Source organism: Schistocerca piceifrons, chromosome 8 (genome assembly GCF_021461385.2).
Source record: "Schistocerca piceifrons isolate TAMUIC-IGC-003096 chromosome 8, iqSchPice1.1, whole genome shotgun sequence".
NCBI lineage: Eukaryota > Metazoa > Arthropoda > Insecta > Orthoptera > Acrididae > Schistocerca > Schistocerca piceifrons.
This window is the reverse complement of record NC_060145.1, coordinates 489,534,175-489,552,754: the sequence shown is the minus strand read 5'-3', so window position 1 is coordinate 489,552,754 and position 18,580 is coordinate 489,534,175. Positions and strand designations below refer to the sequence as shown.

The following is an 18,580-nucleotide window of genomic DNA, read 5'->3' as shown; positions in this document are numbered from 1 at the left end:
CATTGTTACCTGAGACACAAAGATTAGTGTGCAGCTATAGAAGCCAATATTGGAGCAGATCAGTTTCGGTTCCGGAGACATTTAGGAACACTGAAGGCAGTACATTTCTAGATTTGGAGAAAGGTTTGGATGTTGATCTTTGGAGTACTTTCTCTGTAATCCTGAAGATAGCATGTATAAAAACAGAGAGTGAAAAGTTACCTACGGCTTTTACAGAAATAAAACTACAGTTGTACGAGTCAAAGGAAACAATAATTCAGAAGGGATTCAGACAGAGTTGTGATCTATTCCCGATGCTATACAATCTCTGCATTGAACAAGCCGTGAAGGAAACTACTGTGAAATTTGCAAGGGAATTAAATTAATGCGACAGGAAATAAAATCGATAGTTGAAATCGTCTACATACAGGGTGGCAATTATTGAAATGTATGAAATAAAATCGTCATAACTTCTGAACGGTTTGCGTTAGAACGTTCAGACTGGATGGTTGCCCGCGGGGTACGATGGGAATTAGTATGCACATGCATGGTTCGATTTAGCGATGAAGCTCACTTTCATTTTTCGGGGTGCAATCAACCTCGTGATTCCAATTGAGGAGCTACTCGACCGAATAGTAGCGGCTCCGGTCAAAGGAAACCATCATAACGACTGGGTGAGCGATGTGCTGACCACACGCCCCTCCTATCCGCATCCTCAGCTGAGGATGACTTGGCAGTTGGATGGGCTGATGGGCCACTTATGGCCTGAAGACGGAGTGCCACTTTCATTTGGATGGATTCGTCAATAAGCAAAATTGGCGCATTTGGGGGACTGAGAATCCGCATTTTGCGATCGAGAAGTCTCTTCATCCTCAATGGGTGACTGTGTGGTGCGCAATGTCCAGCCACGGAACTACCTGTGCGATATCTCTTGACGGCACGGTGACTACCGAACGGTACGTGAAGGTTTTGGAAGATGATTTAATCACCATTATCCAAAGTTACCCTGATTTCATCAAGACGGACCTCAACCCCATCGAAGCAGGTGAATGTTTGATGTCCGGAACAGCATTCTGACTCTGGGAGACCCAGAGGCCACTGACGTGGGTCTCGATTGGCCGCCATATTTTCCAGATCTGAACACACACGACTCCCTTTTGTTTGGCTGTATTAAAGACAAGTCGTACAGCAGTAACCCAAAAACCATTGCTCAACCTGAAACAGCCATTCAGTAGGCCGTCGACAGCACCGATGTTCCGACACTTCAGCAGGTCATGCAGAATTTCGCTATTCGTTAGAGCCACATCATCGCCAATGATGGCAGGCATATCGAACATGTCATAACCTAAATCCGCAGAACTGTAGTGACGTTTATGTATTGAATAAAGTGTATGCACGCCGTAATTTAATAATTGTCACCCTGTACATACTCCACAAGCCACCGACCGATGGCCGCTACTAGTCATTTCCTTTTCTGTCCTATACGCAAATAGAGCGACGGGAAAAGGAGTCTAAAATGCGTACCTTAAGAGCTATGAGAACGTGTTCATCGTCGCTTTTGTGAAACGCGTCTCCTCTACTGAAAAACTGCTCATATCTAAGGTATGCATTTTAGAACCCATGTTTAACAGACATTTTTTTGTCCTGCTTTGGTGTAAAGAAATTGTCCCTAAAGCTTGTCGGCACTTTTTGGGAAATCCTGTACATATGGGAAGCCCGCGCACACTTCGCCAGCAATTTTCGCGGAATTTTAGCGCAGCCATCCTGGTGGAAGCCCGGGAACATTTAGCCAGCAGCGCACGCCAGGGATGTCTGCAATCGCGTATAAAAAAGATGTTTGCCAACGGCATCATAATGCTGTCAGATAAAGGGAAGGACTTGAAAGATCGGTTGAATAGAATGGATAATGTTTTGAAAACAGTTTATAATATGAACATGAACAAAAGTGAAAGAAGGGTAATGGAATGCAACCGTATTAAATGAGGCGATGCTGATGGAATTAGATTAGGAAATGAGTCGTTAAAAGTATTAGATGAGTTTTGTTGTTTGGGCAGCAAAACAACTGAAGTAGAGAAGATATCAAATGCAGACTAGCAACGGCATGGGAACAGTTTCTAAGAAAGAAAAGTTTTCCAACATTGAATATAGAGTTTTCTGAACGTACACTGAGGTGAGGAAAGTAATGGGCTAGCAATATACACATATACAGGGTGACACAGAAAAACGGGAACATTTCGACAATTCAATAAAGCTAGAAGTGATGAAGGAAAGAAATTGTATTCATAGTAATTTAAACCTTACAGCTTTGCCATCTACGAAACGTTGATGGCATTTAACATTTTTTTTAAAAAAAATTACGTCCTTTAGATGGCGTCCTTCCTTACGAATACATTCGTGAAATCTGCTGTTGAGATTCCTCATTGACTGCTGCAACATCTCAGCTGGGATACTGCGAATTGCATCCCGAATTCTCTGTTTTAACTCATCCAGGGTTCTTGGTCGAGTCGTGTAGACTTTGCTCTTGAGGTAGCCCCACAAGAAAAAAAAATCACAAACTGATAAATCTGGCGATCTAGGGGACCAGGGAATGTTATCGAATCGTGAGATCACACGGTTGCCAAACAATTCTCGCACAATATGCCGTTGATTGTCCTGCAGTGTGTGATGTCGCTCCGTCCTGATGAAACCAAGCTTCTTGACGTTTGGAAACTTGTTCAATGCAGGTGTAAGGAAAGTTCGTAACATCTCCACATAACGATCGGCATTGACAGTTATCGTGTTTCCCTGTTCATTTGCGAAAAAATACGGTCCGATAATTCCATGTGATGAAGTACCACGCCATACTGTCACTTTACGAACGTGTAAAGGGCGCTCATGAACGTCATTAAGATTTGTGTTTGCCCAGTAACGGTAGTTCTGTTTATTCACATAACCTGTGAGATGAAAAGGTGCCTCATGTGACATCCACAACTTGTTTAGAAATTCATCGTCATTGTTTATTTTTCTTATCATTTGTTGACAGAATCCTAATCGTAATCAGTTTGTCCGTAAATTGTTGCACCCTGTAGTTCGTACGGATGAAATTTTACATCAAGATGAAGAGTTCTGCAAACACTCTCCCAGGACATTCCAATCACTGCTGCTTGCTTACGAATTGAACGCCGTGGTCTCCGTAAGACAGACTCGCGTACAACATTAATGTTCGCTGGAGAACGCACACTTCTTGGTAGCCCTGTTGCTTTCTTCTTGAGGGCAGATCCAGTCTCTTCAAAGTTATTAATCCAACATTTTAACACCATGACGACCTAAATTATAAAAACATCGAAACTCCCTCTGCGCCGCTACCAAACTTATCACTGTTTTTATAAAACAATTTCATGGCTAACGCACGCTGTTGTCCGTTTCACTGCTCCAACGTTGCTGAAATGGCGGACTGTTTACTCGCTGTCATGAACGCGCAGTGCTGCCACCTGCCCATGGCTGCCACTACTCATTTCAAACATTCCCGTTATTCTGTGTCACACTGTACAGATAGCAGTAGTATCGCGTACACAAAATATAAAAGGGCGTAGCTGTCATTTGTAGTCAGGTGACTCATGTGAAAAAGTTTCCGACGTGATTACGTCGCGCGACGGGAATTAAAGACCCTGATCGCAGAATTGTAGTTGGAGCTAGACGCATGGGACACCCCATTTCAGAAATAGTTAGGGGATTCAACATTCCGAGATCCACAGTATCAAGAGTGTGCCGAGAATACGACATTTAGGGCGTTACCTCTCACCACGGACAACGCAATGGCCGACGGTATTCAATTAACGACCGAGAGCAATAGCATTTGCTTAGATTTGTCAGTGCTAGCAGAGAAGCAACAGTGTGTGAAACAGCCGCATAAATCAATGTAGGACATACGCCGAACGTGTCTGTTATGACAGTACGCCGAAATTTGGCGTTAATGGCCTGTGGCAGTAGATGACCGACGTGAGTGTCTTTACTAACAGCATGACATCGCCTACAGTGCCTCTTCTGGGCCCGTGAATATGTCGGTTGGATGCTAGACGACTGGAGAAACGTGGCCTGATAGATGACTCCAAATTTCAGTTGATACGAGGTGATGGTAGGGTTCAAGTGTGGTGCAGACCCCACGAAGCCATGGATCCAAGTTGTCAAGAAGGCATTGTGCAAGATGTTGGTGGCCCCAGAACGGTGTGGGCTGTGTTTGCTTGGAATGGACTTGGACCTCTGGTCCAACTGTACCGATCATTGGCTGGAAATGGTTATGTTCGGCTACTTTAAGACCATTTCAAGTCATTCGTAGGCTTCATGTTCCGCTGGTGAGCCTCTATGTTGGTTCGATTCTCTGTAATTTTATCGTCGTGGCCTTTTCGCGAAATATATGTAGGAGGAAACATTATATTTGTTGACTCTTGCAGGAATATATACTCTCGGAACTTCACCAGTAAACCATACCGTGATGCAGAGCACCCTTCTTGCAGCAGCGTCTGCGATTGGAGGTAACCGATCGCCTCCGTAACGCTATCGCTCCTACCAAATCAACCTGTAATGAAACATGCAGCTCTTCTTTGGAGCCTCTGGATCAAGGGTCCCGGGTTCGATTCCCGGCCGGGTTGGGGATTTTGCCTGCCAGAGGACTGGGTGTTTGTGTTGTCCTCATCATTTCGTCATCATCATCATTCGTGGTAGTGGCTAGATTGGGTTGCATAAAATATTGGCGTGTGAAAAGATTGGGACTTTGTACGGGCGCTGATGACCGCGCAGTTGAGCACCCCACAAACCAGTCATCATTATCATCATCTTTGGACTTTTTCTATTTCCTCTATCGATCCTATGTGGCGGATCTCAGATTGCCAAGCGATATTCAAGTATTGATCAAACGAGTGTTTTGTAAGCTACTTATGTTATTGACAGATTACATTTGCTGAGGATTCATCCAATGGATCTGTTTGGTTTCTACCTTACTCCCGTTTAATTTGATGTCGTCATTCCTCTTTGAATCGCTCTGTAGGCATACTCATAAATATTTTATGGAAGTAACTGCTTCCAACAATTGTTCTGCAATCGTGTAATCACGCAGTAAAGTATCTTACTGTCTATGTATTCGCAACACGTTACGTTTGTTTATGTTATGGCTCAACTGACACTTCCTGCACCAGTCACTGATCCTCTTCTGGTCTTCCTGCATTTCGCTACAACATTATCCGCGAAAAGCCTCTTGGAACTTCCGCCATTGTCTACTATGACATTTATGTTCATTGTGAAAAGTAATGAAACCATAACACTGCCTTGGGGTACTCCAGAAGTTACTTTTACGTCTGAAAACTCATCTCTGTTGAGAACGACATGCCGTGTTCTGTTTGCTAGATATCCTTCCATTCAGTCACACAGTTAGTCTGTTACTCCATACGCTCGTATTTTCTTCATTAGGCGGCAGTGCGTAACTGGCGTAACTGTATCGAATGCCTTCCGGAAGCCAAGGAACACAGCATCTAGCTAGGCGCTCGTATTAGCTGCTTTCTGGGTCTCGTGGACGAACGGAGCAAGCAAGCAAGCCATCGTTGTTTTCAGAACCCATTGTCATTCGTATAGAAGTGCTGTAGTTTTTGTGTCTGTTCGATGATCCTTCTTGAAAACGGGAATGACCTGTGCTTTTTGCAATCGTCAGGAAGCCTTCACTCCTCGAGAGACCTACGGCGCGCTGCTGCCAGAAGAGGGGCGAGTTCTCTCACATCCTCAACGCAGCCTTTCCGCTGTCCACCCATTTCACTTGTTTTTCTATCCCATGGTCACTTATTTCAATAACTACAGTTCAATCTTCCTCCGTGAAACAGTTTTGGAGAAAGACGTTTAGTATTTCGACCTTTTCTGTGCCATCTTCCATGGTCACAGAATGTCTGGACAGATGGCTTCGATCCGTTTACTGATTTAGCATAAGACCAGAAGTTCTATGGATTGTCTGTCAAGTCGGCAGGCAGAATTTTACCTTCGAATTTGTCGAACACTTCACCAATGGCTACGTTTAGTTTTTTTCTTTTCTGTGACGCTTCGACCACATTTAAATTTGCAATGAAGCTCTCTTTACTTCCGTTGCAGCTTTCTAATATGGTTGTCGAACCACGTCGGGTCTTATCCATGCTTCACACCTTTGCTTGGCACATAGCTGTCTAAACCGGTCGTAGAAAGCTCTTGGACTTTGTCCAATGATGCTCAACATTGTCAGTGCCGCGAAAGAAATTTTCGTGCTGGCCGCTCAGGCTACCTGAAATCAGTTCCTTGCCGCTCTTCCTAAGCAGATTGATTTTCCTACCTCTTTCCTTGTATTCGTATGAAGTGATGCTGTGACGGCCATACGATCACTGATTTCTTTCTCTGTGCTAACTTTGACGAAAAGTTGAGGTCTGTTTGTCACCAGCAGATGTAGTCAAGTCTCGCGCTCTACACTTGCTAGCGTACCTGAAGCCACGACACGCGGAGACAGGGACATTACTGTCTCAGCAGTGCTGTGTCACTTCTTATGCCGTGTGTTTGTTGCTCTTTTCTCTCGGCATTGTTACTAAAACAGTACTGATCGCTTCTCTCAATTTCTGTAACAACGCAATATATCAAGCCAATGAAAATTTTACGAATAAAAATTACTCCTTTTTTAAAAAGGTTTATTTAAAAACTAAAAATTTTAGCATTGCTGCAATGCCTAATTGATATCTCGGTTTTTTACTCAGTTATTAGTAAAAATAAAGAGCACCTGTTACAACAGAGACCAGACAAATACCGCTTATTCGGAACAAATATACTTGTATCAATTTTTCCTACTCCTAGTGCACCCCTGACCTATTAAGAGGAGATCCATATTTCTCCAGCCGATGGAGGAGGTCGAGAAATTCGCATCGCCCTAGAGTAGTCTGAGCCTCCGGTTTAAGCCTCCCACTTTGCCCAAAACCAGAGGACCATGATCGGGTCGGGGAACAAAATTGCTAGCTCTGCTTCCAGCCTGCAAGTGAGGCTAGCTGTCTCGACCAAATCAGCCAGACGCCTGTAAGAACCGAGTATGGCGTCTGAACCCAGGTGGCGGGTATAATTCATGCTGACACGATCTGCAATTTGTAGCAGGGTGCACCCAGTGTGCTCACTCGCTGTCGGCTGAGCTTCCTCCACATCTCAGATGAGACCCCGACCTGCTTGCTTTTTCCATGAGGGACCCCGTCACCTACCTAACATTAGAGCTCCTGACTACAAGGAACTCCACCATCTGGATTTGCCCAGTCCTCTTAGAAAGTTGGGCCCCAAAGGAACGATTTATGTTCCCTTCTACATACCTAATGGGTGCACATGCCTAAGCAGAGTGCTAGTTAAGGAAAACAGCAATATGTGCTGGAAGAACTGCATAGGCTCGTTGTAACATATTAACCCAAAAGCTAATACATGTTAACTGAGGAGGGGCTGGGCCAGGTGGACCGGGGGTGGCATACAACCTTTGTTCAGCGTCGTGCTTGGCAGCAAAGGGGTGCCGAAACGGCCAGGTGTAGAATAGTAACAAATCAGGCTCGTAGTCCTGGCATGCACTGAACTTCATCGCACTACTTGCACTACACTGCATGCAATATCCCAATTGCTGATACTGGGAGGATGAACGAGATGTCCGGCATCAGACTTTGTACACCTGTAGTCAGTAGGAGCACCTCGAGGAGACAAACCTCGGGAAGGCAGCTCGGAAATAACGCGGTAGCACTCTTCTTAGTAAATGAACTGCGACAGAATGATGATAACGAGTGCAGGATAAGAATTCTGCAGTTTGCACGTACCCTGGCAAAATGCCGAGAGCACAACTGGGCCTAGCCACCAGAAAGTGTGGCTGTCTAACTTCTCTCTCCGGCAGAAGTGTCCAGTGAGGGTGTTGGAGGGCTGGTTTGTGGTCTATCCAGTCTGTAATCTACTGCTACAGATGGATGTGATGAAAGGAGTCGCCACAGCCCCAATACCAAAAGGCGAGGCATCTAACATCGACTCAGTGGGCAGTACCTCAAATCTCTTTTTGAGGTGTAAGGAAACAGCTATACGGCTGGTACCCACTTTTAACTTCTGCCCAGAGACTCGTGACTCTACCCCTGTCGGCCAGTCACCAGCTGGTAAGTGTCGAGCATACGAGATGTACAAATCGGAAGGCATCATGACATCGGGGATCCCGGGTGATGCTGTAGGCTCCGGAGGTGCCAAATTGTTCATCTCAGCTGCTCCATTGCAATCAAAACCCAGGCAGCAGCCTGAAGCCTGTCTACCAACACAGATTCCAGCTGTTTGAAACAGTGGTCCATCCCCCCAGCAGCTGTACACAATGGGCATAGTTCCTATCCAGCTTTAATCAGTTTTTGTCTATTTCGCAAGTAATGTAACACTATGAGGTTTCTGTGTGCTATCAGAGTTCTACTGCTACATTACTTGTAGTTTATACTACACTCCAAAGTTGACTGACATAAAGATAACGCTCCAAAATTTATGCAAAAAAGTATTTGTCATCATGTGCTAAATTTTAAATTGTATTGTAGTTGCTTGGTTGGTTTAAAAAGGGGGGAAAGAGACCTAACTGCTTGGTCATTGTACTATGTATTGTAGTACATATGTAAGAAAGTAATTATTTCAAAAATACCAGCTTGCTATAAGGATTTTAATTTTTGTATTGCAACACCATGTGTTATAATGCCCAAATGTACATTTCATACTCAAATAGTACTGCTGTTAAGCAAATGAAAACAACCGAATTTGATAAACTCTGTATTAATGGTGTTCTTTCAGTTTCATCGGACATGGGAAGCGACCTGAGCCATCCATTAAATGTGCCATCCTGTCAGGAGCAACAAGGGTCCCTGGTGTTGCACACGACCACAGATCAGATGCCCGTCTCCGCATCGATCCGAAAGTACTAGTTTTCGTAGAGACTACTTATTCCCGCCTCGGCCGAGAGATCTCCGAACTACTTGTTTACAACAGGATTAAGTGAGTGCTTTGGTTGTAATGTACAGAAATATTGAAATGTTTGTATGAAGTATTTTTCAGTTATTCCACAGTAATTACTTCTGTGTGGCAATTAGTTTGAGGCATGAGCCTTAATTCTTATGTAGATGTTTTGTACCAAAGTGGGTCTCATTGGAGTTTAGAGCCTTGCTCTTGAGATACAAACACAAAATGCTATTAATTCTAATGGAACTTTAATTTTACAGAGTAATTGATTTCGTTTGCTTCTCTCTTTGTCGGTAATGGGTTAATAACAAAAAATATGTTATTCCACAGGTACAAAGTGGAAGTCTCAGGGAAGTCATTACCTGTCTTAACAAACCTGGACAAAGGAAAATATGGTGTCATAGTGTTTGAGAACCTCTATAAGTATCTGCAGATGGACAAATGGAATAGAGAGCTGTTGGACAAGTACTGCCGTGAATACTCTGTGGGAATAGTTGGCTTCATTCCTCCGAGTGAAGAGACCCTTGTTGGTGCAGAACTGCATGGTTTCCCACTGTTTGTGCATACCAATCTAAGGCTCCAGGTAAAAAGATGAATCTCTCCTCCCCTCCGCCCCTCTCTCCCTTCCTGTGTCTTATCTTTACTGCACCAGTATTAATATCAGATATAGATATTTAATTAATCTAAGTTGTGATTTTGTAGGATGCCAGCTTAAATGCCGCTTCACCTATTCTCCGACTGACACGTGCTGGAGAGACAGCTTGGGGCCCTCTTCCAGGTGAAGATTGGACTGTCTTTACCCCAAACCACTCTACATATGAGCCGCTCTCATGGGCAACACGCAGGCAAGAAGATATGCAGAATTCAAACTACCATGAACCACACCAGCCTCTCATCACAGTCATACAGGTGAAGTGAAGTCTCAGGTTGGAGGAAAAGCAATTGTGTTTTTTCGTCTGTTAGTACAGTGACTGGAGGGGACAGACTGTTGCCATCAGTTAGAAGAACATTCCCGTCATCATTAGTTTAAAAAACAATTGTAATTTCAACTGCTTACTAATAAATGAGGATGAGTCAATAAGTAAGTCAGAAAACAGGATAGCAGCATCAGTCCCACAAGTACTATGTAGAAATTCATTGTACTATTCAGCAGACTTCCTAGTGAATTCAGGTGCTTATCCCACCATCTGGCACAGCCTCAAAAACCTGCAGCAAAGAATTCTTGTCGTATCTGTCACATCCAATGCGTGACCTATCAGGCTACAGGCACAAAATCTTCAAAAGTGCTCTCTCCACCTGGATGCTTTTTAAGGGATCCAAATGTGAACATCACTGAACCCTACTTTGGAGTTCTATGATGGATGTTCCAAGTGTTACCAATGAAATGTTTGTAATAAATCTTGCCTGTTGCTCTAGCCATGTGAGGGGAGGAAATTTTATTCAGAAGAACAAGAAGTCAAGTGTCCAGGCTACTAGTGACAAAGGGCCTGTCATACATCCTGCTAAGTGATAGAGTAAAATGTGGCATTAACAGTTGCACAATGAGGCTGGAATTTCATTAATAGAATACTTGTGATCCAATGGATTTATCTTGAGGTTGCTTTTCATTCCCTTGGGAGTGGTGTGTTTCTGTGCTATGGAAGATCACTTTAAAATAGGTTGATAGTACTGAACCTATGATTTTTTCTCCATGTTAGGATATTGTCTCCTTCTTTACTGTAGCTGGGGGAGACCTGCATGGGTATGTCCAAGCTCTACCATTTCCACTCTGAAGTAAACTAGTGGGGTAACCATTGTTCACAAATTTTATTAAAATTCAACTGATTTTCAGTTTTGATGTTTGAAGTTACATTATGACAACCTATGGCATGTCCCATGTCATCATTTGTTACAGGATGCTCATCAGATCATTTATTCCACACATTGTAATGTAGTGTCACTTCACAGAATGCCAAAGACAGTCCTTGTTTGTGATTCTTTTCCATTGTTTGTTTAATTCCTGTAGGCACTTCAACACAGATCTGTGTAATATACAGATATTGCCATACACTTGAAGCTCTTGATGAAACTCATCTCTGGATAATCCTTTGACAAAGGAAGATCTCACAACATTGTACTCTTTTAAATGTGTACACTCCGGTGGCACATCTGCTGTCTTGCACTGGTTGCAGTTCATTAAATGTTGACCCAAAACTACTCATGTATTGGCTCTCATCCACCCAGTATATGCTATTATCCTCTGGAAATGCAAAATTTTAAACAGTCTGCAGTATTCTGGCATTTGTGACTCACCCTTGTACTACACTACTAAAACAGCAATGTGTTGATTTGTATACTGCCACATTTTACACATTTTTACTAATTGGTTAGCCAGTTATTTCTATGTTCCATGGAACTCATTACCATGTGGGAACTGTGACTGCATAGGCTTTCCTGGCATAATGGCTGAAAATACCCTTCTTGGATATGCAGCTTGATACTGTAATCATCTTGACATGATATTTCAATGAACCACCTGGCTGCCATCTTCAAGTGAGTATGCTGATGTAGTATCCCACCAGATAGTTCCAGTGAGATAGTGCATCAGCATACTGACCTGAAGATTGTGGATGGTTGATCCATTGACATCTTGTATAAACTAGATTACCCGGCATGAGAGGAATGTCATAAACATGGGAACTGATTTACAAAAATAATTCATCTTCTCAGTGATATGTTGTCCATTTATTTGTATGCTTTGTGTTAGTGTTTTTATGTTATACGAAACAGATTTTTACATTGACGAACTAAAACCAGTGCCCACACAAACACAGTATCCATTCAGACATGCTGCATGGAGATGAACGGTCATCAAGGGGGAGAAATGGATTTAATTGTATATTGTCACAAAGATGTTTCAACATTAGATATTTTCTTTTTCTTTTTTCAGATACAGCATAGTCTTAGACATTAGAATGATGTAAGATTAGAACTTAATGTACCATCAACATTGATGTAATTAGAGATGTAGCATACAGATGGGGAATAAAGTCAAAATTGCTTTTCAAATGAATCATCTCAGGATTCACATTAAGCAGTTTAGGAAAACCATTGGAAGCTCAAATGGGGGTAGCTGGACTGGCATTAGAACCCCACACCTGATTTTGAGTCTTTTGTCTTAACCACTGTGTTATCTCATGTGAGATGAGAATTGCGGAAATCATATGGACATCATTGCTCATGAAATACTGTGTGTGATAGTTTGGGTATTGTATAATTATGTATCAGCCATTTTCAAGGAAAGCATTTGTGTAGAACATATAGTAGCATAAGTATAGAAAAGACAATAATTGCCTGAAGGGCATTTGGAGACTAGAATTTCAACCAGCCTTCTCTTGTTAGTTTCACTGTACACTTAAGCATATGTATGAGGGATCCTGTATACTCTTGCTGTGCCTAGTAGAAGATTCAGATATTTTTCAGAATTGAAATGTGCATGAATCTTAGATAATTCCTCTCTTTCGTGTTCTTTTTCACTGCCCCAGTGGGTTTATTTGTTGGCTGTAGCAGTCCCCATCTTTCTCTTGGTCTGTCAAATGTCAAGATCTCCTTGGCTACAATTTTTTTAGTTCCTTGATAGTTTTTCTGTATTCATTCTTTTGAAATGTTCATTCTGTATTCTTTCATTTTCTTCTAACTTTTCATGAAAACTTTCTACCTGAAGTTTTTTCATGAAGCTTTCATTTCTGATTCCATATAAAATAGTTGCTCATTTGTCAAAAATCTTATCTGAACTAAAAATACTGCCAGGTAAACCATTTTAACTACCCAAATTATGACTTAATTTAGGGCTGTGCTATCCAAAAGAAAATGAACAAGGTTAGTGTGACGTGAGGAACTATCAATAGACATTTAAGAATTGAAACACAAAAACAAAACCCAAATAAACTGCCTTGTTTCCTTTTGAGCAGAAAAATTGCAGAACCGTCATCCCAGCTTTGAGATAGAGTCTGTTTTCTGAAGATAAACTGAAAATAATTTTTCAGCTTACTTCTGTATTACTTTGTCCCCAGTTTCCATTGGAATGCAGTCATCTCCAAGTGCCATTCCTTGCTTGGTAGCACTAGTGGTTTTATACATCTCATATGGCATTACTACCAGAGTCTTTATGTTCATGTCTGTGTTTCTGATTCATCTCTTAAACTGTATGGACCTTTAATGCAATCTTGGAATGCTTGTACAGATTTCTGTCCATTGTTAGTTACTGTGCCATTTACGATTTTAACTTTTATCACCTGTGGTCAGTCTGAAAACTTTGAGTTTGATTAATTGGGTAGAATTTCGTAAACTCACTCTGATGAAAGAATTGGCTAAATACTTCTTGTGGAATATTAAAAATTTTCATATGACTTGGCCTGATTCTCAAACTGTTGCTTCTTTCCCTACTCTCAGATAAGTAATTTCTTGCTTCAAGATAACTCTCCTGCCACCATGCTTATGGTAGGGTCAAACTTCTTGCCGTATTGTAGATGTTTCTGTTGAAATTTGTATGAGTTATATTAGGACAGGTGGGGTGGCTACAGACAAATCAGAGCAAATTTTAACATAATTCAGATCTACTATTCAACACAAATAAAGTTTGCAGCAGTCTTTCCATTATGGAGACATTAGTCCATGATGTCGGACTTACAGTGGAACTAGTCCTGCTATGCATGGGAGAATATTTAAACTGAAAATAGAAAAAAAGAAAGAAAGAAAATAAGATATTAGATAAGTTCACTTAATCCATTGCACATGTTAAAATGAAATGACAAGATGGCAGCAGACAAATTGACTACCATGCTTGTGTATGAAACAAAGAAAATGAATTGAATTTCAAATACCCTTGGATGAGGTGGGGGGTTACACAGTGAGAGAGTCAGCTTAGACACAACATGATGGTGGCCGGCAGCTTGTAGTGTGTGTGGTCTCAATTATGCTGTCTGTCAATGCACTATTCTCGTGACATTTTAGAATTAATAGCGAGGTCAGGCTTAGAGGGCCTTACTCCGAGGTAAAGGAGATAGTGTGTGCTGTTAACTATCATGGTATCAGATTGCTGCACCTGAGTTCACATCAACAAAGAAGTCATGGTAAACAAATGAGAAATGAATGAGATGCAACTGAGTAGCTAGTTAGCCAGATCAGGGTGTCCCCGGCTGTTTTAAATATGCATAGTGTGCTTCCACAACTAGAAACAGAATCTGCCTTGCAAGCTATGCAGGGAGACTGCATTGACCTACCACTGTTATGTCTTTATGATGGGGGGGGGGGGGGGTGAGAACTTGTTGAGCTATAGGGTTGTCCACCTCCGTGTGACACCGATGTGAGGACATGTAGGTAAATGTCTCCCTCTACAGGTGTGTGGACTGCAAACAAAATTTGAATGGAAACAGCTTTTCCTAACAGCCAGTGCCGCATTGGGAATTTTAATAAGAGTGAGTTATGGTAATCACATAATTATTCTGACATCACTGACTGATAGCCCTGTCCTTCTACAACATATAATTTATTTCACAATTCTGCGCACAATTAATTTACTGGGGGAAATTTGCATATTAAGTTTATGTTCTTGCTTTATGTTTTTGTATTCAACACGTGATTGTGGTCATTTGATCCTAGATTTCATTAGCTGTTAAAATATGTGACTTGAATCCAGGTGAATTAATTTAAAACGTGCTCTTTCTTTGTATAGACTGGTTTTATCAGTTGACTTGGCCTCGTCGATGTGAGTAGGAATCACTCTAGAAAAGACTGTTCAAATGGCTCTGAGCACTATGGGACTCAACTTCTGAGGTCATTAGTCCCCTAGAACTTAGAACTAATTAAACCTAACTAACCTAAGGACATCACACACATCCATGCCCGAGGCAGGATTCGAACCTGCGACCGTAGCGGTCTCGCGGTTCCAGACTGCAGCGCCTAGAACCGCACGGCCACTTTGGCCGGCAAAAGACTGTGGTGTACAAACTGATGAGCAACAGTGTCGGTCCAGAATAAGTTTCTTTGTGTTTGTGTTGTACTCTTACTGTTTTCAGTGGTAAAATTATTAAGATTCAAATGCATCTCCTAACATCCTGTAATAGCAAGTCATCTCTTAAATCACACTGACTTGCTAACAGATTAAAACTTTGTGGCAAACCAGGACTTGATCTGTACCTTTCTTTGGGAAAGTTGAAGGTTTGAGTCTAACTATGAGAAGTACACAGGTAACCTGGAGGGCGAGTTTGCTGTTTGTGAAAGGTGAGGCGTCTGTGTTTGTAACTGAATGCTATACACAGTATTATTCAGCAATTTTCAGAGCAAAAAAGATTATGAATTTCTGAAAACTTATTATACACTGATTCAGAAATAACTAAAAATTTATGTCTGTAGTACAATGTAGGTTTTAATTTTCAGGTGAGAAACACATCTCTAGAAAGTATTGGTGCAGTAAGATATGAGTGTACTGTAAAACATCAGTCTTTTGAATGTAACTGGGAAATCAAGTATAGTGTAATGACGTTTTAATTCAGACAGTTAAATACCTACAGTCGTTCAGAATAGACATGTTGATACTATTCTTCTTTTATTTTTACCAGTAGTATAACAGAATGTTTCCTATTCATTTTGGAACATACTGTATATAAACTCTGGTATTAATCCAGTAATAAGTTGATTCAAGTAATGAATTCTTAACCATGTTTGAGTTCTGAGTTAGCCTTTGGGATTACAACCCAGGATAATAATTAATGAAAATAGGAAACTTTTTCAGGATCATGGACTCTTTGATGGAATACAAAGAGTGCTGTTTGGAAGTGGTCTGAACTTTTGGATGCACAAACTGCTGTTCCTTGACAGCCTTTCCTATTTGAGCCACGGGCAGCTGAGCATCAGCCTCAAGAGATACATACTGGTGGACATTGATGATATCTTTGTCGGCGAGAGGGGCACACGGCTGAAGAAAGATGATGTTGAGGTCAGTTTGTTGTTCAGAAATTGGATGTCATTTCTATGAATAAGTAACCAATAGAAAACAAAGATTACAATATATCAATGGAGAAATAAACAATTACTTTGCAATAGCCTACACCAATTAAAATTACTATGTGATCGATGTTTTGTGAGTTGAGTGGTAGGGGCCAGCCGCTATCCAATCATAGCTCTTTCTTGAGTCCCACGTGCTTCCTGCATTGCCTGTTTTATAGGTGCACACAGCAACTTGTGTAGCATGACTGTCTACCGACTGGCAACACCGCTCCACACAATGGCAATCTGTCAATCACAAAGTAATTTTGATCGGAGTATAATATATGGTGTTTTTATTTACATAGTCTTTTATTTATTGTACTACTACTGTGAGGTGCACATAAAGAAATCTACACTAATAATAAGGAAGTAAACTGTAATAGGCAAGGAAATGTTCATGATTTTACTCGACAAGGGAAGTTAGTTATGCATGACTAAAATACGGATATTGTTATGAAATTTTAATCTACACGTGGAATATGGAGCATCACCCCCAACATAAATTTATTTTCACAATCAGATTTGTTAATATGCATGAAAAAGCTACAGAACCATTACAGAGACAACAGAGATTGAAAACACCATAAATAACTTGTGGAAAAGAAATGAAATCCTGGACAACAAAAAGAGCAAATCGTAGTCATGTGAATTATAGATGCATCTTATCAAACAAAAATGTATAATCATCTTATCAAACAAAAATGTATAATCAATACAAGGGGGAAAAATGAGCCTTCTGAAGAAGAATGCAAATAGAGAGTAACATGAATGAGGGATGACAAGGCAAACTAAGAAGAATTTGTATGAAACACGAAAGAAGCCTAAAAACTTATGTTTTAGTGTAGTGACACATTTGCTAAGTAGTTGACAGAATGGGTGAGGAAGTTGTACAGAACACTAGAGCTTACTGAGCAAAGAGATTTTGGAACTAGCTGCAACAGATGACTTCAAGGCTACTTAATGTAATAAAAGACTGTATTAGTATAGGATGTAAACAGTAGCTCCACAATGCACAGAAGAATATTGAGCAGTCCCTTGTTTAAGTTCGTATCCACTGTTCTTCTAATACATTAGTAATTAGTCTGTTCTTGAGACCTATTAATATGGTGTTAGTGTTTTTGGGGAATCCAAACTCTTGCATTTATTAGTGACCATATATATGTATTTTGTTTCTGCTACAGTGTAGTTCCACTTTGGTGACAATTTTTATAATTGAGGCTTGTCTGTGACATTATAAAACAAAACAGAGTGTCCGCCCATCAGTGTTGTCTGAGCAAGAATACCAACAGTGTGAAAGAAAATTCTAACAGAAAAGTCTCATGCTTTTTCACGTGGATAGATTCCTCAAAGAAAATAAAGACAATGGAGGGGAATGGCAGTGATACAGAAACAGTGTACAGATGGGATGGAAAATCAAACAGAAGTTCAGGGTCAGTTGCAAAATGAATACCGTATTCACAAACTCAACTTTCTCCTAAAGTTATATTCATATCAGCTGCACTGGAGCTGCCCATGTTCCAAGACTGATAAAAAGTAGCTCCTGTGCACATAGATGTGATCTGCCTTTGCGTTTTTGATCTATAATGGCAAACTATTTTAGCATAGTACCTGAAGTAAGTGACTACATTAATGTATTTAGCCAAATATTGCAGTGTCACTATGTGCATGTAGCTGAACTTACAAATTAATTGAAACACAAAATAATGTGCACATGGACCATTTTGTGTCATGTAGACTGTAATATTTGACACTGATACTAGTCTAGAGAATATTTCTACAAATTTCATCAATTATAGCTGGTATTAGTATTCTATAGAACAAAGTACAGAAACTAGTAATTTTAAATATGTCTGGATCAGTCCATTTAACATTGGCATGGTCAGTCAACAATCTGGCAGTGAATTGTGTTTATAGTATCTTTCTTAGCACACTAAGCCATATTAAAATATTTGTATGCTAATTTGTAACAATGAAACTAGTTTAATCATTTCACTTTTCATGTGATAACTGAATTAGTTGGGAGTAATATTCCACTTTCTGTTTGTGTAATATTTCTTATATCTATCTCCACACAGGCACTTTTAGAGACACAAGAAAGAATTCAACAGCTGGTACCTGGTTTCAAGTTCAACCTTGGTTTCTCGGGGAAATATTTCCACCATGGGAATGCGGAAGAAAACCTGGGAGATGACATGTTGCTTGGTAAGTTGTAATATGTGAATGAATTATTTCAATTTGGAATATTCTACAAATTAGACAGCCAGGCAAAGTAAATAAGAGCTTGTAAACACTCTTGTGGAATTTGATCAAAGCAAAGTAATTACAGATCCCTCTCCCTCTCCCTCTCCCTCTCCCTCTCCCTCTCCCTCTCCCTCTCCCTCTCCCTCTCCCTCTCCCTCTCCCTCTCCCTCTCCCTCTCCCTCTCCCTCTCCCTCTCCCTCTCCCTCTCCCTCTCCCTCTCCCTCTCCCTCTCCCCTCTCTCTCCCCCCTCCCCCCTCTCTCCCCCCCATTCTCTACATAATTTCATTCTTTTTCTGTATTCTCTGTTTCCATTGTTAATTATAATTTAGCTTCATCTTTTTAAAGATAATTGTGAACTGACCAAGAT

General features: G+C 41.0%; 1 protein-coding gene across 1 annotated transcript in view; it reads left to right on the top strand.

The window, feature by feature from the left end:
- LOC124712487 (bifunctional heparan sulfate N-deacetylase/N-sulfotransferase) overlaps positions 1-18,580 on the top strand; it is a 107,860-nt gene that overhangs the window by 1,987 nt on the left and 87,293 nt on the right. Inside the window, exons 2-6 of the mRNA XM_047242782.1 lie at positions 8,782-8,982; positions 9,277-9,529; positions 9,649-9,855; positions 15,719-15,922; positions 18,048-18,174. Coding sequence (XP_047098738.1) covers positions 8,782-8,982; positions 9,277-9,529; positions 9,649-9,855; positions 15,719-15,922; positions 18,048-18,174 — 992 coding nt within the window. The remainder of the gene's footprint in view (positions 1-8,781; positions 8,983-9,276; positions 9,530-9,648; positions 9,856-15,718; positions 15,923-18,047; positions 18,175-18,580) is intronic.